At 40.5% G+C, this 22,224-nt stretch overlaps 1 protein-coding gene across 1 annotated transcript in view; it reads left to right on the forward strand.

Annotated features, from left to right (window-relative positions):
* The window catches only part of acaa2 (acetyl-CoA acyltransferase 2), a 98,834-nt gene extending 78,217 nt beyond the window's left edge, over positions 1-20,617 (forward strand). Inside the window, exons 7-10 of the mRNA XM_060931738.1 lie at positions 19,478-19,607; positions 19,712-19,782; positions 19,890-20,044; positions 20,156-20,617. Coding sequence (XP_060787721.1) covers positions 19,478-19,607; positions 19,712-19,782; positions 19,890-20,044; positions 20,156-20,240 — 441 coding nt within the window. The 3' untranslated portion in view covers positions 20,241-20,617. The remainder of the gene's footprint in view (positions 1-19,477; positions 19,608-19,711; positions 19,783-19,889; positions 20,045-20,155) is intronic.
* The last annotated feature ends 1,607 nt before the right edge of the window (positions 20,618-22,224 follow it).

The raw sequence follows: 22,224 nt of genomic DNA on the forward strand, positions 1-22,224 counted from the left end.
CTGCTTACTAAAATAACATTATACATAAAAATAACAAAATTAAAAGATATTCACCTACAGCCTAGAATGCTGTTATTTTACATTTTGCCTACTTCAGGTAAGTCCAAATTCCTTCTTATTATTATCAGACTAGCTACTCAACATTACAAAACAAGTATTTGTCACATCTGGGGAAGGCAACAGGCAGAGGATATTTACATCTTTTGTTTTTTGAAAGAAACGCTGTGATTTTTTTTTCCCCTCTTCTCTGGCTTAATGTGGCAGAAAGATCACCAGCTCAGTCATTAGACAGTTGTTTATGATCACTATGGTTACCGCGACAGGCAAAGTCCCCAGCTCCCCTTAGGACCCCGGGGTCGAGATGGTGAGTTACATTTACATTGGAAGTCGGAACTTGGAGCTCCGAGCAACATAACCTCAGAACTGAGTGCTTCCCAGTTTAAAAACTGGGACATCATGGAACATGGAATTCGAAAAAAAATGGACAGTTAATGAAATGAAACGAAAACCCCAACGTTTATGCTGGGAGATGCTACCGGTAGATTTCAATGCTTTTCTGACTTCAAACTTCCAACTTACGAGTACAACTGAACGCACCATTAGTCGGAGCAGAAACACCGCTGCTATCAAATGGATGAGCTGTGCAGTGTTATTAACCGAGAATTACGTGGAAAATGAACGCCTTGCTTTCCCAACTCTGCAAGGATCTGCTCCAGCCTACACCGATTGAAGAAGGGGAAAATGTGGATTGATCACTGACAAGGCTGCTGCTGCTGCCATTTCAACTTTGTGCTGCAGTGTAAGTTAGTCTAACTAACGGAACATTAATCCTCACTTTTTCTACCTATGTGTGGTGCCTTACGTAGGGACGGTGGGTGGGGGGGACAGATGGGGGTCACTATAAATCTGGGGGGGACATGTCCCCCCGTCCCCTGTGCTATCTGCGCCCTTGCATTGACAACTCCGCCGATCAACTTGCCACAGTCTGCTTCTGTGTTCATTAATTTGTGCATTGTTAATAGAGCACCCACAGCACTGGCCACTTTCTTTTTTCTGTTCTTTTTTTTTTTTTAAATCAACGCTAATTTGCCCTGTTTGGTAAATCTGGCCCCAAGTTGTCTTCGTCCACCATGCTGTCTTCTGCTTACAAAATAAGTTGCATCTCTTTGATGTGTAGTGTATCCAATGAGCATTGTCCTAATTGCATCAGAACTAATCATGCTTTGGCTTAGTTTATGTGGAGTAGAAAAGTTTGGACAGTGCAGTTAAGTAAGTAAACAATTAATGATGAGATCTGTATTGGCCCTTTTCCACTACCCTTTTTCAGCTCACTTCAGCTCACTTCAGCCCGACACGGCTCACGTTTCGACTACCTCAGAGCAGCGCGACTCAGCTCGCTTCAGCCTTACTCAGTACCCAAAACTCGCACCGTTTTGGAGTAGGGCTGAAACGAGCCAAACCGAGCCGAGTGGGGCTAGGGGCGTGAGGAGACACTCCCCTGTGCACTGATTGGTGAGGAGGAGTGTCCTCACATGCCCACACACACCCCACGAGCACACTGGGATCTGTAAACACCGTAAACCCGGAAGAAGAATAATTACGAATTACGAGAATTTCTGAAGCCTTATGCGCCTCGTCTCATCTATACGCTCTTGCCAGTATCTGTTGGCGTTGTCGGTGACAACAAGCCACAGCACCAAGACCAGCAACACTAACGACTCCATGTTTATTGTTTACTCTCCGGGTCGTGAGACTACCGCTTAAAAGGTCACTGATGTCACTGTTTGCGACATCACGTGACGTCCATCCACTTTCGCTAACTCCACCCAATGTGTCCACCCACTTCCAGCCAGCACAGTTCAGCGCGGTTGTAGTCGAAAAGCAACTCCAACAGCCCCACTCAGCTCGACTCAGCCCAACTCAGCATGGCACGGCCCAGCCCAACTCAGCCGCGTTGGTAGTGGAAAAGCGGCATAAGATTCCTCTGAAAAGATGATCATATACCAAACTAAGACTGACCACAATATAAGCTCATCAGATCATCCATCTCTATACAAAATCTCTTTAGGGTTTTATGAAATCAACACTGGGTCAGTTTTTACATAGTAGGTTGAAAATATACAAACAGCATACCTAATGTTTGGTTAAATGTCCCTTAGCCAGGTTCACCTTGACCAGACACTTTTGGTAGCTATCAGCAAGCTTGTGGCAGAATTCTGGTTCGATATTTGACCACTCTTCTTGACCGAATTAGTAGAGTTCAATTAAATTTGTTCGTTTCCTGGCATGGAGCCAAACTTTAAGCGTTGTACACACATTTTTGGTTTGTTTGAGGTCAGGACATATTTTAAAAGAAAAGAGAACCCATTTTTAAAATACAGTTATGAAGATGGATTCATGTGAATAATTGAAAATAAGGAGCTCACACAACTAAGATATCCATCTCCAAAAGTCAGTTTCTATGCAGAATGGAAGATTCCATGGAGGCCGCCATTGAAAATATTTTAACCAATCAGAAAAATCCCCCAATCGTTTCTGGCAATGCTCTGGCGTCATTTGGGCACAAGATATGGAAGCTCCACATACACTGAAAAAAATAGGCTGTGGATTTAAAATGGAAAATATCATGTACATCGGTTGCACACATTAAAATCATGTTCATTTGACCAAATTTAGTCATGTTCAGTGTACCAACTTTTGTCATGTTTAACAAACATGATTTATTCTTGTTAACACAAAGATTTTTTTTTGTCAATCAAACATGTTTTATTTGCTAATATGGAGGATTTTTCAATGTTAGCTGTATTTAATTATCCTATGTTAAATTAACGTGACTGATTTGGATGCTCAGCATTTATAACTAACTTGTTGAAGCCAAATGGTTTTTTTTTTCCTTGGTTTTGTATATCTTCCCTGCTGGATTAAAGTTAATACTCTATGGTGGACTGAACTTGAAAATGTCTGGCCTTGCCTAGCTTGTGCACTTGCATCCGCTGCTGACGTCTTCAAAATGGGCGGAGTTACTAAGCAAAACATAACTTTTTTTTTTCTTTTCGCCCATGACTGAAATTCATAGATTTGACATTCCTCAAAAATCAATCGGTTCTACATGTTCAGAGAGGTAACATAAAGAAATCATGTCATGTATATTAATTTCATTTTTGTAAATTCCACAACCCCCATTTTCCCCATTTTTCAGCGTAGCAAGTAAGACTTGAAGCTGCCCCTGGCTGGAGATTATTTCATTAAAAGTTTATATGAGAAAAAAAATTGAAATTCCATTTCTCTATCAAAAAAGTGGAGGGGGAAAGATAATACTGATGTTGCTGATAAACAGCGAGGGAATAGTGAACAGCTGATGTACTCATATGTGGCCTGAATGGAGAGAGATAGCTTTTCATATTTATATCCCTGGTACAAGTAGTGCTGCCGTGACCGCCTCATTCTGTGGACTGTAATCTTGCTAGACAACCTACAAACAGACCTGTATACAATCTGACTTGGCTAAATTTGTTGAAGAGGCAAGTGTGCGAGTTTTTACATATTCTTGGCAGCATAAGCACTCATTAGCACACTTAGCATGCTCTCGACTCATTCATGAAAAACTTCAAGATGTCACCAGGCTAGCCTACCGTAATTACTGTAGTAGACAGTCCACCCCCCGCGGCAACGCAGAAAGAGGGTAAACAAACACTGCTTTACGCAGCTCATGTGCTCGGAACATTTTGAAGAAAATTGTTTCACTCGAACAACTCTGATGCACCGGGCATTAGGAATACTGTACAAGCCAGCATTGAATCCAGATGCGGTTCCCACAATCTTCGGCCAAAAAGCGGACAAGACAAACGAGACAACATGGTCAGTAGTCCACAAAAGAGTAGTTCAAATGGTAAGAAAACACTTTTTTTTATGGCTTTCCTAACTTTTTATTAAGCGTGATATGTTATTTTGAGTTCCTTTGGGCATAAATGTAATAATTGCTGATGCGGGTAAGCAGCTTGATGTTTGTTGGGTGTATTGCTTTGATTTAGTGTGGTCAGAAAAGCCTCAGTAATGACTGAAACAACTCTACTGTTCACTTGTGTGTAATCAATTGATATGGTAATGCTTGTTTCTCATGATCATCATCGTTATTCGTGTCATTGTCCAAGATACTCGAGGAAATCGGTGAAGAAATGTCGCTGGCGCTATGGTCCGTTTTGTAGAATACAGCCGTGTATTGTAAGTGACGTCACACTTTATGGCAACCATTTGGAGTTCTTTTAGGTATACAGGAATTTGTTTGTGGAATAGCTGGCCTCAATCAGTGTAATCTAGTCAAACACATGATAATTTTAAGAAACCGGTGAAACAGTTTTTATGGAGTAAATCCAAACCCAGTTTTATGATTGATTGTGTGTGTGTGTATAACTAATTTTTAATCATTTTGGTGCCATTTCTGTAATCTTTTTGTACTCTGTGATAATTACAGTTGGCATGCTTTTTTTTTTTTACTTTCATCGTTGTTTATACAATTTTGTCAATTTATTATTGTCTCTTATATTTTATTGTTTCCTGCTGTCATCAAGAGGACCACATTGGAAATAAGTGTATTTTATACTTTGTGTTGTCCTCTGTGCTATTTATACTGTATCTTTTACATGTATGAATTTTACCAAATAAATCCATGCCATACCAGTAGCTCGGGTGTTTATGGCAATATTTCCACCTTTTTTCGTACAAGTGCATCTTCCTGTAATGTTCACATGAATCCTGTATAGTAAAGCAGTGTTTGTTTACCCTCTTTCTGCGTTGGACTGCCTACTACGGTAATTATGGTAAGCTAGCCTGGGGACGTCTTGAAGTTTTTCATGAATGAGTTAAGAGTATGCTAAGCATGCTAACAAGTAGTATAATGCATAGTTTCAGCCTCATTTTACAGGTAAAGAGTTCAGGTTTGTCCATAAGTCAGGGTTGCAGCTCATTAATACACTATTTCAGATGTACCGTATAGTGAAAAAAATCAACATTGTCACCTTAGTAGACCTTTCACTTTGCCCCTTCAGTACTGAAGTATACACTCAGCCTTGCACCCAAATGATGTCACGCATTGCCCTTCCAACAGGCAACATGGCAGCCTCCTGGTGGCATTAGAGCGGCAATACAAAAATGCTCACAACTTTCTTATAAATGGTCAAACATGCCTGAAACTTTTCTTACAAGCTCTCAATATTACAAGCTACCAACCCATGCATGTATTTACTTTGCATTTTCTATTCCTTTAAGCTTAGTCAGCCTGCTTTATCCATTCCATAACCAGTCTCGATGTGTATTTAGGGTCACTGTCCTGTTGGAACACCCAATTGCGTGCAAGTTTCTGATGTTTGAGGTTATGCTGAAGAACTGGGAGTCCTCCTTCATGATTCCATCCACTTTGTGCAATGCAACAATTCCACTGGCAGCAAAACAGCCCCAGAGCATGATGCTGCCACCACCATACTTAACATTTGGTACAGTGTTCCTCTGTAACTCTGGTCATTGTGACCAAGCAACAATCTTTTGTCAATTCTAACCATAAAACTTTCCTCCAGAAGATTTTTCTTTTTCCATGTGGTCAGGTGCAAACTTGAGTCGAGCTTGAAGGTGTTGATTTTGGATCATGGAATTCTTTCTTGGAAGGTGGTCTCTCAGTCCATCCCACTATAAAACTTGCTTGACTGTAGACAGTGTTTCAGCAGCTTCCAGGCCTGTGCCTTGGTGGTTCTTGGGTTGTTTCTGACCATTGAAACTAATTTCCTCTCAGCTTAGGGTGACAGTTTGGGTCTTCTTCCAGACCTTGGCAAAGTGGCTATACCTTTACTTACATACAGTTGTGGTCAGAAGTTTACATACAGTGACATGAACGTCATCCTGGATACGAATGTCATGGCAATATTTGGGCTTTCAGTAATTTCTTTGAACTGTTCTTTTTCTGTGGCAGGATGTACAGCATACATCTGTAATTAAAAAAAGCTAGAATTTGGTGCACAAGTTTTAATTTTCTTAGGGTTTTCTGAAATCAAAAAAGTCTCCTCCTGTCCTCCATATCTTTTTCTGTAGCATCAGCTGTCCTCATGTCCTTCACCACATCCATAAATCTCATCTTTCTGGTCTTCCTCTTTTCTTTCTACCTAACAACTCCATCTTAAGCATTCTTTTTCAAATATACTCTGGATCTCTCCTCTGTATGTGTCCAAACCATCTCAATCTTGTCTCTCTCGCTTTGTCTCTAAGCCATCCAATATGTGCTGTCCCTCTAATATTCTTGTTTCTAATACTGTTCAACTTTCACTCCCAATGAAAATCTCACCATCTTCAACTCTGCTACCTCCAGTTCAGCCTCCAGTCTTTTTGTCAGTGCCACTGTCTCCAAACCATACAACATAGCTGGTCTTATTTGTACACTTTCTCTTTCACTTTTGCTGGCAACCTTCTGTCACATCACTCCTGTCACTCTCCTCCACCCATTCCAAACTGCTTGCATCCTCTTCTTCACTTCTCTTCTGCACTCACCATTATTTTGTACAGTTGACCACACATATTTGAACTCATCTGCTTTGACCACCTCTATTCCTTGCAGCTGTACCATTCCATTGTCCTTACCCTCATTCATGCGCACATACTCCGTCTTGCTCCTACTGACTTTCATACCCCTTCTTTCTAGTGCATACCTCCATGTCTCCTAAGTTTTCTTCTACTTGCTCCCTGTTCTCACTACAGATTACAATATCTGCAAACATCATTGTCCATGGGGCACTGTTGTCTGTCAACTTGTCCATCATCATTGCAAATAAGAAAGGTCTTAGGTGTAAGCCAACATCCACCTTAAATGCCTCCATCATTCCCACTGCACATCTCACTGCTGTCGCACTGTCTTCATACATATCTTGCACCAATCTCATACTTCTCTACCACTCCTTATTTCCTCATGCAGTACCACAACTCGGCACCCTGTCATGCGCCTTCTCTAAATCCACAAACACACAATGCAGCTCCTTCTGGCCTTCCCTATACTTTTCTATCAACATTCTCAAAACAAATATTGCATCTGTAGTACACTTTCCTGGCATGAAACCATATTACTGCTCACTTATCTCCACTTCTCCTCTGAGCCTAGCTTCCACTACTCTTTCCCATAACTTCATGCTGTGGCTGGTCAACTTTATGCCTCTATAGTTAGTGCAGCACTGGACATTACCCTTGTTCTTGAATATTGGGACCAGTATACTACTACTACTCCACTCCCCAGGCATCCTCTCACTTTCCAAGATCTTGTTAAACAATCTTGTCAACAAGTCAATTGCCATCTCTCCTAAGCATCTCCATGCCTCCACCGGTACAGTATATCGTCCAGGCCGACTGCCTTACCATTTTTCATTCTCTTCATAGGTCTCCTTACTTCCTCCTTGCTAATCTGCTGTACTTCCTCCACTATCTCCACCTTGGCCAACCTTCTCTCCCTTTCATTTTCTTCATTCATCAGCTTCTCAAAGTACTCCATCCACCTTCTCAGCACACTCTCTTCACTTGTCAGCACATTTCCATCTGCATCCTTTATCAGCCTAACCTGCTGCACATCCTTCCCAGCTTGATCTTGTCTTGCTAATTGGTACAGGTCCTTTTCTCCATCCTTAGTTTCTAACCTTTCATATAGTTAATCATGCGCCTTTTCCTTCACCTTTGCCAGTGCTCTCTTTGCTTTCCCTTGCATCTCCTTGTATTCTTGTCTGCTCTCTTGATCTCTCTTCTTATCCCAGTTTTGCTTTACCAACTACTTCCTCCTTATGCTCTCCTTGACTTCCTCATTCCACCTTCAAATCTCCTTGTCTTCCTTTCTTTGTCCTGATATCACTCTCAGTACCTTTCTAGCTCTCTCCCTCAACACTTCCGTCATAGTTGTCCAATCATCTAATACCTTTTCACCCAGTGTCTCTCACTATATCCATAAATTCTGACTTATAATCTTCCTCCTTCAACTTCCACCGTCTGTTTTTATCCCCCGCTGGCCGAAAGGCCTGAAGGGGGATTATGTCATGGTGATGTCCGTCTGTCCATCCCAGGAAGGGTGCTCACCTTCTGAAATCAACTCCTCTCACAATTTTTGGAGGAATTTCACAAAACTTGACGAGGCGTTATGTCAGTACTACGCATATTATAATTTCATTAAATTGGGTCACATTTTACCAGAGTTACAGCCCTTGATAACAAAATTATACTTTGACCATTTCTTGAGTGTTTTCCTTCTGAAATCAACTCTCACAATTTTTGGAGGAATTTCACGAAACTTGGCAAAAGGCATTGTTATACTGTATGTCGGTAGCATGCATATTGTTTTGTTCAATTTGGTTGCATTTTACCAGAGTTGTGGCCCTTGATTAATAACCTTGTAGTTTTACAATTTCATGAAGGTGTGCTTGCCTTCTGACATCAACTCTTCTCACAATTTTTGGACGAATTTCTCAAAGTTTGGCAGCACGCCTTGTTACCTTAATACACATATATTGCAATTTAATTTCATTTGTGAAAATTTTTACCAGAGTTTTGACCCTTGATTAAATAACTTGTACTTTGACAATTTCATGAGGGTGTACGTTCTTCTGAAATCAACTCCTCTCACAATTTGTGGAGGAATTTCACCCAACTTGGCAAACGGCTTTGTTATATGACAATTATACGCATATTGAAATTGAATTTAATTTTGGCAAATTTTACCAGAGTTATGCCCTTGATTATTAACAGACTTGTACTTTGGCAATTTACTTAGGAATTTCATGAAACTGAACAGGATTCTTTGTTACATTTCGGTAATATGCATATTGCAATTTCGTTCAATTCAGTCTCATTTTACCAGAGTTATGGCATAGTTGCCAGCAGGGGATATTGTGCTCTCAGAGCACTCTTGTTTGGTTTAGCTTTCTCTTTCTTCCTCTTTTTTACCTTGAAGGTCATCCTCACTACCACCATCTGATGCTGCTTAGCTACACTCTCCCCTTCTATCACTTTGCAGTCTCCAATCTCCTTCAGATTGCATCCCTGACATAAAATATAGTCCACCTGAGAACACCTTCCTCCACTCTTATCCAAGAGACATTCCCGAGATGTGTAAATCCGTGATCCTCTTTCTCAGATACTTGGACATTCCCGTTGTATTGTTTGTTGGTCAAGTCAGTGAGTGCTGTCAAACAAGCTCTTATGTTGGCACAGAGAAGCTACCAGCTGTAGTCAGTCATAATCACTAAAAGATGTTGCTGTGTTTCAGAAAGGCCAAATTATAGGTCTTTATCAAGCAAAGAAATCAACCAAGGAGATTGTTGAAATTATTGAGATAAGAACTGTCCAACACCTTTATTAAAACCTGAAACGATGGTGGTGAACCATCAATTTCACGGAAGAAATGTGGTCAGAAAAAAATCTGATTGTGATCAGCGATCACTTAAACATTTGGTGAAATTGAATCTAAAAAATTGTCAGAACGCACTCTGTTTAATAGTGAAAGGAAGAGCATTTCCACGTGCACAATGTGATAAGACCTCACAGGGTTGGGATTAAACAGTTGTGTGACCATAAGAAAACCATTTGTTAGTATTGGAAGAAAAGGCTTCAGTTTGCTAAGGAGTGTAAAGCTTGGACACTGGAGCAATGGGAAAAGGTAATGTGGTCTGAGTTCAGATTTACTCTATTCCTGAGCGATGGGTGTATTAAGGTAAAAAGGGAAGCACATGAAGCGATGCACCCATCATACATAATGGTCATTGTACAAGCCTACAGAGGCAGTGTTATGATCTGGGTTTGCGTCAGTTGGTCAGGTCTAGGCCCAGCAATGTTATGTGCCAATAAAACGAGGTCAGCTGACTCCCTGAATGTATTGAATGACCAGGTTATGATGTCACTACATTGTTTGCCATGAACACCTCAAAGAAATTGCTGCCACAATTTATAAATCTACTACACCAGGAAGTATACACACAGCCCTCTGGAAGTATTGGCACCCACCATGACAATGAGCAAAATTTAATATATAAAAAAGAAAAATCTGTAACAATTCACATTTTGAGCTCAAGTAAAAGTAGTCACACAGTTTTATTTAAATGTGTTTAGCTTGACACTACTCAGGGCTCCAGACTATGACCATTTAGTGCAACAAAATTTTGGGCAGGGGAACAGCATTTCCAAAACATTAACCATAAATTCTGGAACCCCACAAGGCTGTGTTCTGAGTCCTGTGCTGTACACACTCTTCACTCATGACTGTGTTGCTACCCAGCTTAACACCAGCATTATTAAATTTGCGTACGACACCACAGTCATTGGACTGATTTCTGGGGAAGATGAGTCCATGTACAGGAGGGAGGTGGCAAGTCTTGTGAAGTGGTGTCAGGACAGTAATCTCTCTCTTAACATCACTAAAATGAAGGAGATGCTTATTGACGCACAGAGGAAGAGAGGACAGCACCCACCACTGCACAGTGGGGAGAGTTGCCGCACTTAAATTCGTAGGCATCAACGCCGCTGAGGAGCTCACTTGGACCCACAACATAACAGACCTGGTGGGGAAAGCCCGACAATGTCTGTACTTTTCTGAAAAGGCTGAGGAAGTTTGGCATGTCGAGCACTCAGTAACTTCTACAGATGTACAATTGAGCGCATCCTCACCCACTCCATCACAGTCTGGTATGGGAGCAGTACAGCACAGGACTGCAAGGCTCTACAGCGGGTGGTAAAATCAGCACAAAGTATTACTGGAACAGCACTCCCTGCACTGGAGGACATTTTATAACACCAGAGTTCTCAGGAAGGTCCTTAACATTATCAAGGACACTACCCACTCACAACACAAACTCTTTATGCTGTTGCCATCAGCGAGACGCTACAGGAGCATTGCAGCCAGAACAACTAGGCTGAAAGACAGTTTTGGTTGTGTGTTTTGTTCCCCCCCCCCCCCCCCCCCCATGCCATCAGGCTTGTGAACAAAACTCAGCGACTGCCTCTTCCCCAGTTTGCACTGAACTACCTATTTATATGCACTGAAACTTTACACTTTACTACATCTTTTATATTACTTTATATTCTTGTTTTTAATTACTTTATATCTCTTTAATAACGTATTTTAATTACTTTATCTTTTTTTTAATTCATGTATAGGTAATGTTGCTGGATGACTCACAGAATAAGAATTTCATTGCACTGTGTGACCCTGTCTCTAGTATACTGTATATGACAAAGTTGAAGTGAATTGAAAGTCTCTGTGAAAACAGCATCCTTATGCGCATGCTGATTACAGCATCAGAAATCAGCATCACGTGTTTCTCATAACGGCTGGGTCCCAAGAGTGTGCACAGCCCGCACTGAAGGATCCCTGAATGTAAATGCACTTTTTTAAAATTTCGGCAAAGGTTGGGCTATGCCAAGCCGCTGTGTTGATGAGGTTCCCGTGAGCGTCGGGGACATGGATTCGAGACAAATACGTCTCAAGAAGGTTTCCTGAGCTTCAGGAAGTATTCCCAAACTCATCTGCAAGCATTCGCCACTTAGTTTGCCAACAAAAACATCACCACCAAATTTTAATGAATGCAGTGAAATTTTTCGTGACATTTTTGTTAACTCATGAGGCAGAGACACCCCAAAAAAACAACTCACAAAGCTGGGAAGACATTCGCCATGCATCACACGATTGGTGGCGAGGCGACCAATTTTTTTATCGCCAAGTATCCGCAAACCCATCATGAGCTTTAGCGTGACCAGGGCCATATGCATGCAATTAATTCCAAAAAAAGTTGGGACGCTGTGTAAACTGTAAAAACAGAATGCAATAATTTGCAAATCATGTAAACCCTATATTTCATTGAAAATCGTACAAAGACAACATATCAAATGTTGAAACTGAGAAATTTTATTGATTGAAAAATATATGCTCATTTTGAATTTGATGTCACCAGCATGTTTCAAAAAAGTTGGAACAGGGCCATGTTTACCACTGTGTTGCATCACCTCTACTTTTAACAACACTCAACGTTTGGGAACTGAGGAGACCAGTTGCTATAGTTTTGAAAGAGAAATTATGTCCCATTCTTTCAGGCAGGCCAGTTTAGCACCCAGAAACTCTGACTATGAAGCCATGCAGTGTTGATATGTGCAGAAAGCGGTTTGGCATTGTCTTGCTGAAAGAAGGAAGGCCTTCCCTGAAGATGATTTTGTCTGGATGGCAGCATATTGCTCTGAAATGTGCATACATCATTCAGCATTAGTGATGTCTTCCCAGATGTACAAGCTACCCATGTCATGTGCACTAATGCACCCTCATACCATCACAGATGCTAGCTATTGAACTGTGCACTGATGATAAGCCGAATGATTCCTCTCCTCTTTAGCCTAGAGGCTGTGGTGTACATGATTTCTAAAAAGAATTTCTAATTTTGATTTGTCAGCCCTTGGGACAATTTTACACTTTGCCTCAATCCATTGTAAAAGAGCTCGGGCCCAGAGAAGGTGGCAGTGTTTCTGGATATTGTTTATATATGGTTTTAACTTGCATTTGTGGATGCAGTAATGAACTGTTTTCACAGACTATGGTTTTCTGAAGTGTTCCTGAGCCCATACAATGCCACTACAGATTTCACTACATGTGTCAGTTTTTAATGCAGTGTTGCCTGAGGGCCTGAAGATCACAGGCATCCAATGTCAGTTTTCAGCCTTGTCTCTTGCATACAGAGATTTCTACAGATTCTCTGAATCTTTTAATTATGTTATGTAGAAAAGATGATGTGATCCCCAAATTATTTGCAGTTTTACACTGAGGAACATTATTCTTAAATTGAGGCACTCTTTGCCCACACAATCTTTCATAGAGCAGTGAACCCCTCCCTATCTTTACTGCTGAGAGACGCCACCTCACTGGGATCTTTTTATATCCAATCATGTTACTGACCTGTTGCCAATTAACCAATTATATTATTTTATTTATTTTATTTTGTAGCATGAGACAACTTTTTTCAGTCTTTTGTTGCCCATGTCCCAACTTTTTTGAGACATGTTGCTGACCCCAAATTCAAAATGAGCATATATTTTTCAAAAAACAATACAATTTCTCAGTTTCAACATTTGATATGTTGCTGTACTATTTTCAATGAAATATAGGGTTTCCATGATTTGCAAATCTTCACATTCTGTTTTTTTGTTTTACACAGTGTCCCAACTTTTTTGGAAGTGTGTGTGTGTGTGTGTGTGTGTGTGTGTGTGTGTACACTGATCAGCCATAAAATTAATACCATTTGATATGTGAAGTGAATAACATTTGATTATTCTGTCTACATTCACTGGATATGAGCAATCGCGTGCTCTGATTGGCTACTCTACTACTAGGATATCAGCTCATACACTGTGAATAGAAAAAAAACAAAATGGCATCGCGCATCAAGTCAGATATATATCACTTTATCAAGTACAGTGGCACTTGAAAGTTTGTGAACCCTTTAGAATTTTCTATATTTCTGCATAAATATGACCTAAAACATCATCAGATTTTCACACAAGTCCTAAAAGTTGATAAAGAGAACCCAGTTTAACAAATGAGACAAAAATATTATACTTGGTCATTTATTTATTGAGGAAAATGATCCAATATTACACATCTGTGAGTGGCAAAAGTATGTGAGCCTTTGCTTTCAGTATCTGGTGTGACCCCCTTGTGCAGCAATAACTGCAACTAAACGTTTGCGGTAACTGTTGATCAGTCCTGCACACTGGCTTGGAGGAATTTTAGCCCATTCCTCTGTACAGAACAGCTTCAACTCTGGGATGTTGGTGGGTTTCCTCACATGAACTGCTCGCTTCAGGTCCTTCCACAACATTTCCATTGGATTAAGGTCAGGACTTTGACTTGGCCATTCCAAAACATTAACTTTATTCTTCTTTAACCATTCTTTGGTAGAACAACGTGTGTGCTTAGGGTTGCTGTCTTGCTGCATGATCCACCTTCTCTTGAGATTCACTTCATGGACAGATGTCATGACATTTTCCTTTAGAATTCGCTGGTATAATTCAGAATTCATTGTTCCATCAATGATGGCAAGCCGTCCTGGCCCAGATGCAGTAAAACAGGCCCAAACCATGATACTGCCACCACCATGTTTCACAGATGGGATAAGGTTCTGATGCTGGAATGCAGTGCTTTCCTTTCTCCAAACATAACGCTTCTCATTTAAACCAAAAAGTTCTATTTTGGTCTCATCCGTCCACAAAACATTTTTCCAATAACCTTCTGGCTTGTCCACGTGATCTTTTGCAAACTGCAGACGAGCAGCAATGTTCTTTTTGGAGAGCAGTGGCTTTCCCCTTGCAACCCTGCCATGCACACCATTTGTTGTTCAGTGTTCTCCTGATGGTGGACTCATGAACCTTAACATTAGCCAATGTGAGAGAGGCCTTCAGTTGCTTAGAAGTTACCCTGGGGTCTTTTGTGACCTCGATGACTATTACACACCTTGCTCTTGGAGTGATCTTTGCTGGTCGACCACTCCTGGGGAGGGTAACAATGGTCTTGTATTTCCTCCATTTGTACACAATCTGTCTGACTGTGGCTTGGTGGAGTCCAAAGTCTTTAGAGATGGTTCTGTAACCTTTTCCAGCCTGATGTGCATCAACAACGCTTTTTCTGAGGTCCTCAGAAATCTCCTTTGTTCGTGCCATGATACACTTCCACAAACGTGTTGTGAAGATCAGACTTTGATAGATCCCTGTTCTTTAAATAAAACAGGGTGCCCACTCACACCTGATTGTCATCCCATTGATTGAAAACACCTGACTCTAATTTCACCTTTAAATTTACTGCTAATCCTAGAGGTTCACATACTTTTGCCACTCACAGATGTATAATATTGGATCATTTTCCTCAATAAATAAATGACCAAGTATAATATTTTTGTCTCATTTGTTTAACTGGGTTCTCTTTATCTACTTTTAGGACTTGTGTGAAAATCTGATGATGTTTTAGGTCATATTTATGCAGAAATATAGAAAATTCTAAAGTGTTCACAAACTTTCAAGCACCACTGTATTTAAAAGAAACCGAAATGGCTAAAAGAATAGTTATTTTTCCCCAGTATCTCCTATTCCACGCTCTAGCCCAGTTGGTGGTGGCAAACTGCCAAAAACCCTAAAGAAGAATAAGAAAATGGCAGACCATGTTACTGAACCAACCGAGGACAAAATAAAAACTCTACTTGAAAACAAAACCCCAAAAAAATGCAAAAAAAAATTTTTTTGAATAAAAGTAAGATTGTAAGAAAATATTTTTCCCCCAAGAATTATTATTATAGCATTTTTCACAACTACTGTCATTTTGCCAGTTTGTTTACATTCTAAGTGGAAATTATTTTGTCGGATGTTTTATATTAAGTTTTTATTTATCGAATTTCCTAAAAATAAAAATGCTCTGTTTCTCAAAATCCAGTGAATGTGGATATAATAACAGTTATTCCACTCAGTCTCATTGTACATGGCATTTAGCCAACTCGGCGCTACGTGCCTTGTCAGCTATCAACGCATACATGACTCAATTTTGTGGAATAACTGTTAATTATCTCATTACAATGGCACCTGTCAAGGGGTGGGATATATTAAGCAGCAGGAGAACAGTAAGTTTCTGAAGTTGATGTGTTGGAAGCAGGAAAAATGGGCAAGCGTAAGGAGCTGAGCAACTTTGACAGGGGCCACATTATGATAGCTAGATGACTGGGTCTGAGTATCTCCAAAATGGCACATCTTGTGGGGTGTTCCCGGTATGCAGTGGTTAGTACTGAACAACTGGTGAACCAGTGACAGAGTCATGGGTGTTGAAGGCTCCTTGATTCCTATAGGGCACGAAGGCTAGTCCATATGGTCCAATCCCACAGAAAAGTTACTGTAGCACAAACTGCTGAAAAAGTTAATACTGGCTAAAGCAGAAAGGTGTCATATAGCATAAAAACATGTCTTGCATTGCATGTCGATTTAAGTGGTGTGCCTAAATTTTGTGCTGGTGCGACTAAAATTTTCTGTAAAAAGTGGAAAAACTAGTGGAAAAAGTAAGACTCCAGAGTAGCTATTTTTCAAGTAGTACATTTTTTTTTTTTTTAAATACAAAATGCTTGTGGGCGGCACGGTGGTGTAGTGGTTAGTGCTGTCGCCTCACAGCAAGAAGCCCCATGGTCGGCGAGGGCCTTTCTGTACAGAGTTTGCATGTTCTCCCCGTGTCCGCGTGGGTTTCCTCCGGGTGCTCTGGTTTCCTCCACAGTCCAAAGACGTGCAAGTTAGGTTAACTGGTGACTCTAAATTGACCGTAGGTGTGAGTGTGAATGGTTGTCTGTGTCTGTGTTGGCCCTGTGATGACCTGGCGACTTGTCCAGGGTGTACCCCGCCTTTCGCCCGTGGTCACCTGGGATAGGCTCCAGCTTGCCTGCGACCCTGTAGAATAGGATAAAGCGGCTAGAGATAATGAGATGAGACAAAATTCTTGTTTAAATATTATTAGCACTTTTTTGTGATGCATGTCCTGGAGAAAATAACTGTACCAAGTCTCTTCATGGAACTTCTAACAATAATGTAGACAGTTGTAGTGGGATCTTGGTCCACTGCTCTGCACAGAACATTTTAATCCTCTTTATATTATTATTATTATTATTATTATTATTATTAGGTTTGTGAAATGTGGAATTCTTCCTCAATTCTGACCACAAGTTTCAGGAGGATTCAAATCCATAGACTGAGATGGACAATGCAATACACTGAATTTGTTTCTTTAACCATTTCCATGTTAATTTTGAAGTATGTTTGACTCCTCTTGTTGAAAGCTATGTATTGACAAGTCTGAACTCCTGGGCCCTGTACTACGAACGGAGGTTAATCTACCCAGAAGTAACCCAGGGTTCCCCCGCTAAACCGGGGTTGACAAAACCTGGTTATCTTGTTTGGGGTTAAACGGTACTACGACGCCAGTTATGAAGTTGATTTGTTGAACCTGGTTTAACCTAATCAGGGTTAATGCGCGTTCACGTTAAAGGGGAGGTTATCAGCGCAAATCACCACTGTTCACAATGGCACGGTCGCCGTACTTCACGGAGGAAGAATGCGCTGTCATAATGCAAAGCTACGAGGAGTTCAAAACAACATTAAGATCAAAATCTAACACAGCGGCTGCCAATAAGGAGCGGCAAGCATGTTGGCAACGAATTGCCGATCGGGTAAATGCGTGTACATTCTCCCCTCTACATGTTCCAGAACAGAAGTATAGGATGAGAGAAAGCTTCATGATCAATCACAAGTCAGAAAATGGTCCTTCGACGTGGCCCCAGTCATATATAGCTTGTTTAATATATATATACATCTACTGTAAATAGCCCCCCTCTTGTGCTGGTATTTTATTATTGTTCTCCTATGTGTTTTATGGTTGTTTTCAAGTCCTGTGTGTCTTTCAAGTCTTGCGTGTTTAGGGCCTTTTGTCAGCACTTTGGTCAACTGCCCTGTTGTTGTTTTTTAAAGTGCTTTATAAATAAACTTTGACTTGACTTAATGTCTGAAAAATCCTGAATAAAATTTGGTATGGTAAATTCATGGAGTAGCCTACTTAAGCTGATATGTGCACAGAGTCACATGAATTAGGATGGCTGACTGTTCAGTCCCTTTGACTAAGTTGGTGTATGTCCTGTGAACATTTCAGAGGCAACAGCAGTGCCAAACGCACCTGGCAACAGGTGAAAATGAAATATAAAAACATCATTCATAATGGTGTGTGCGCGCGTGCAAGCAAGCATTCATTTGCCTTTTATTTATTCAAGTTTTATCTGTTTGCCTAATAGTTCAAATTGTTTTGTATATAGTTTATAATGTTGTTGTGTGATATTAATGATAATATTGTGGGAAAACTACTTTGCATGGACGTTCATTTAATTTATTCTATCGTCATTTTGTTCTATTTTTGTGTATTTTATTTATTTATCTGTTTGTCTAGTTGTATCTATTTTTCTAATAATATTTTTTGCATTAATAATTTGTTTTTTCCTATTAAAATAATCTTGTGTTCTTGTTATAACTTTATCTATTAATCTGACTGTTTAGTTGTATCTATTTTTGTTACAATTTCAATATTTTTAATATAGAAAGTTTGTTTTTTTCTATTAAAATGTTCTTGTGTGATAACTAGTTCTTGTTATATTTATTGTAGTTGTATCTATTTTGTATCTCAGACTTAAATATTTTTGTAAAACAAGTGTTTTTTATAAAATATTCTTGCGTTCTTGATAACTATGTTCTTGAGTGGGTTCTTTTTTTTTTTTTTTACAGAAAAGCCGTTCTGCATGGACATTCATTGAAGCCCTCATTGTTTTTTAATGGTTATTTATGAGCGTTTAGGGGTTACAATAATGTAAGTCTAGGTTGCTTTATATAAAAGGTATGTCCAGAAATATTGATGTCACTGTCTAAGCAGAGGGATCTGGCTTCTTTAGACGCTGTCTTCTTAAAACTGAATAAATATTTAAAAAGAGCCAAATGAGCCAGTCTTTTGAACGGCTCTTTTCAAAGAACGGATCACAAAGATGCGGATCCCATCAAAGAGCCATAAATCCCATCTCTAATCTGCGCTCCGATATCGCACGGGTCATCCAGGTACGCTGGCATTGTCTCTAGAGGAAATGTCGGTGGAGAGGTGGTGTTTAAAAAGGGTGTGGTTAATCGGAAACCTCGGGTTAACCAAGAACATAACCTGAGATGAGCAGGTTTGAGATGCAGCGTAAGTTGCCATGGCAGCATACCTCGGTTTGAACATAGCCAATTTTCGTAGTATGGGTTAATCGGGAAGTTACGCTGCACGTGATCAAGTTACTCTCGAAGTTACCCTGGTAAGCCAGAAAACCCGCTTCGTAGTACAGGGCCCTGGTAGAGGCAACCAGGTTTTGGGTTCAAACATTATATTATTTGGCAGAATTCATGATTCTTTACAAAAGGCAAGCTTGCTACTTTCTGTAGACCTGTAGCAATAATACTTCTACCTCCTCCCCTCCATCCATCCATTATCTGTAGCCGCTTATCCTGTTCTACAGGGTCGCAGGCAAGCTGGAGCCTATTCCAGTTGACTGTGGGCGAGAGGCGGGGTACACCCTGGACAAGTCGTCAGGTTATCGCAGGGCTGACACAGAGCGACACAACCATTCACATTCACACCTACGGTCAATTTAGAGCCACCAATTAGCCTAACCTGTATGTCTTTGGACTGTGGGGGAAACCAGAGCACCTGGAGGAAACCCACACAGATACAGCGAGAACATGCAAATTCCACTCAGAAAGGCCCTTGCCGGCCGCTGGGCTCGAACCCAGGACCTTCTTGCTGTGAGGCGACAGTGCTAACCACTACACCGCTGTACACCCCCCAATTTTATTTTTTTTATTTTTGAATAACTGTTCTCTGTACCAACTCTGTCTCCGGCAGGGTGTGTCAGATGGAGCTGCAGCTGTGGTGATAGCTAGTGAGGATGCTCTTAAAGAGCACAGGCTCACTCCATTGGCTAGAATTGTAGCCTATCACATCTCAGGCTGTGACCCAACAATCATGGGCATTGGTGAGTAATGTATCAATCTGTCCACACACTTGCAGATAACTGAAAGTTTTTGTTTGTTTTGTTTTTCCCTCTCTAAAACACAATTTCACATCTCTTTGCTACAGGTCCAGTACCTGCTATAACAGAGGCTCTGAAGAAAGTAGGACTCACACTGAATGACATGGATTTAGTAGAGGTATGTGTATCAGTAGGCATGGTAATAACTGCTCACATGTAATTATGGTCTCCCCAAGAACATGAAGAAATGTAAGTAAGTCTTGCTGTGTTTAATTCTGTTATCAGGTGAATGAAGCATTCGCTTCCCAGTATTTAGCAGTTGTTAAAGCTTTAGGACTGGACCCAAAAAAAACTAATGTCAGTGGAGGAGCCATTGCGCTCGGCCACCCACTAGGAGCCTCTGGGGCCAGAATCACTGGACACTTGGTTCATGAGCTCAGGTACTCCCTACACTTGTTAATAATCACACTAAGATTCCTCTAAGAACAGACAATGTATGGTTTAAATTATATGCTTGTGTTAATGGTCATATTTTGTTCTTTTGTTTTAAGGCGACGAGGTGGCAAGTATGCAGTGGGCTCAGCCTGTATTGGTGGTGGCCAGGGCATTGCAGTAATTCTTGAAAATACCCAGTGAGCAAAAACAAAGAAGCATGCATGTAAAAGAAGAAAGAAAAATCTCCACAAATCCAGGGACACCCCGAGTCCCTAAATTATTTAACTTGTGACCTTACTTTGTTCAAGTTCTTTTAATTCTGATATGAATAAATGTGATGGGTTTCTGTGGATGTACACAATAAAGTAAATAATAATGGATTGAAAATGTTCAATCAGGACTGAAAAGTCTTGCATGTAGCATTTACAAATATTCATGTTACACAGAATTTCTAGCAGGCCTTATGACACATCAATGCGTTCTTTAATAACACTTTGCATAATGGTCACTGTTTTAAGGTATATTCTTTGTAGAAAATGTGCAATTAAAAATTAAATAAACGTGTCCATATTTTTCAAGGACTTGTTTTTTTTTAAGAATTCAACAGCAGGAATACAAATCTATGTGAAGCACCTGACTGTGGTTTATAAATCAGTATAACATCTCTTTCAACATGAGCTTGTTGTTGTTGGATGCCCCCCCCCCTTTAAACTTAATAAATAAATTATATATGCTCCGGTTTCCCCCACAGTCCAAAGACATGCAGGTTAGGTTAACTGGTGACTCTAAATTGACCGTAGGTGTGAATGTGAGTGTGAATGGTTGTCTGTGTCTATGTGTCAGCCCTGTGATGACCTGGCGACTTGTCCAGGGTGTACCCCGCCTTTCGCCCGTAGTCAGCTGGGATGGGCTCCAGCTTGCCTGCGACCCTGTAGAAGGATAAAGCGGCTAGAGATGATGAGATGAGATGTATATACTTTTTTTTTGCTGTGCCAGGGTAAAGATCACAGGAGCCCTTATAAGTACTTCAAAAGCAGTAAGAACAATGTGCCTTTTAATGTAATTGCATGACATAATGAGGAGTACAGTGCCTGTTCATTTTTGACTGTTAATAGTTTATGCACTGAATGTCTTTTTAACTTGCTCCCTTCAGTCTGACATATCTGAAACATAATTGCTCCAATGTGAGGCACATGCTGTACCTCATGGACTGAGACTTTGGGAAACCTGTTGCACCCTCTGGATTCATGATGATAAAACTGTCATATCTAAGTATTTACAATGGGGCTTGAAAGTTTGTGAACCCTTTAGAATTTTCTATATTTCTGCATAAATATGACCGAAAACATCACCAGATTTTCACACAAGTCCTAAAGGTAGATAAAGAGAACCCAGTTAAACAAATGAGACAAAAATATTATATTTGGTCATTTATTTATTGAGGAAAATGATCCAATATTACATATCTGTGAGTGGCAAAAGTATGTGAACCTTTGCTTTCAGTATCTGGTGTGACCCCCTTGTGCAGCAATAACTGCAACTAAACGTTTCCGGTAACTGTTGATCAGTCCTGCACACTGGCTTGGAGGAATTTTAGCTCATTCCCCCGTACAGAACAGCTTCAACTCTGGGATGTTGGTGGGTTTCCTCACATGAACTGCTCGCTTCAGGTCCTTCCACAACATTTCGATTGGATTAAGGTCAGGACTTTGACTTGGCCATTCCAAAACATTTAACTTTATTCTTCTTTAACCATTCTTTGGTAGAATGACTTGTGTGCTTAGGGTTGTTGTCTTGCTGCATGACCCACCTTCTCTTGAGATTCAGTTCATGGACAGATGTCCTGACATTTTCCTTTAGAATTCGCTGGTAGAATTCAGAATTAATTGTTCCATCAATGATGGCAAGCCGTCCTGGCCCAGGTGCAGCAAAACAGGCCCAAACCATGATACTACCACTACCATGTTTCACAGATGGGATAAGGTTTTTATGCTGGAATGCAGTGTTTTCCTTTCTCCAAATATACACTTCTCATTTAAACCAAAAAGTTCTATTTTGGTCTCATCCATCCACAAAATATTTTTCCAAAAGCCTTCTGGCTTGTCCACGTGATCTTTAGCAAACTGCAGACGAGCAGCAATGTTCTTTTTGGAGAGCAGTGGTTTTCTCCTTGCAACCCTGCCAT

Source organism: Neoarius graeffei, chromosome 10 (genome assembly GCF_027579695.1).
Source record: "Neoarius graeffei isolate fNeoGra1 chromosome 10, fNeoGra1.pri, whole genome shotgun sequence".
Classification (NCBI taxonomy): domain Eukaryota; kingdom Metazoa; phylum Chordata; class Actinopteri; order Siluriformes; family Ariidae; genus Neoarius; species Neoarius graeffei.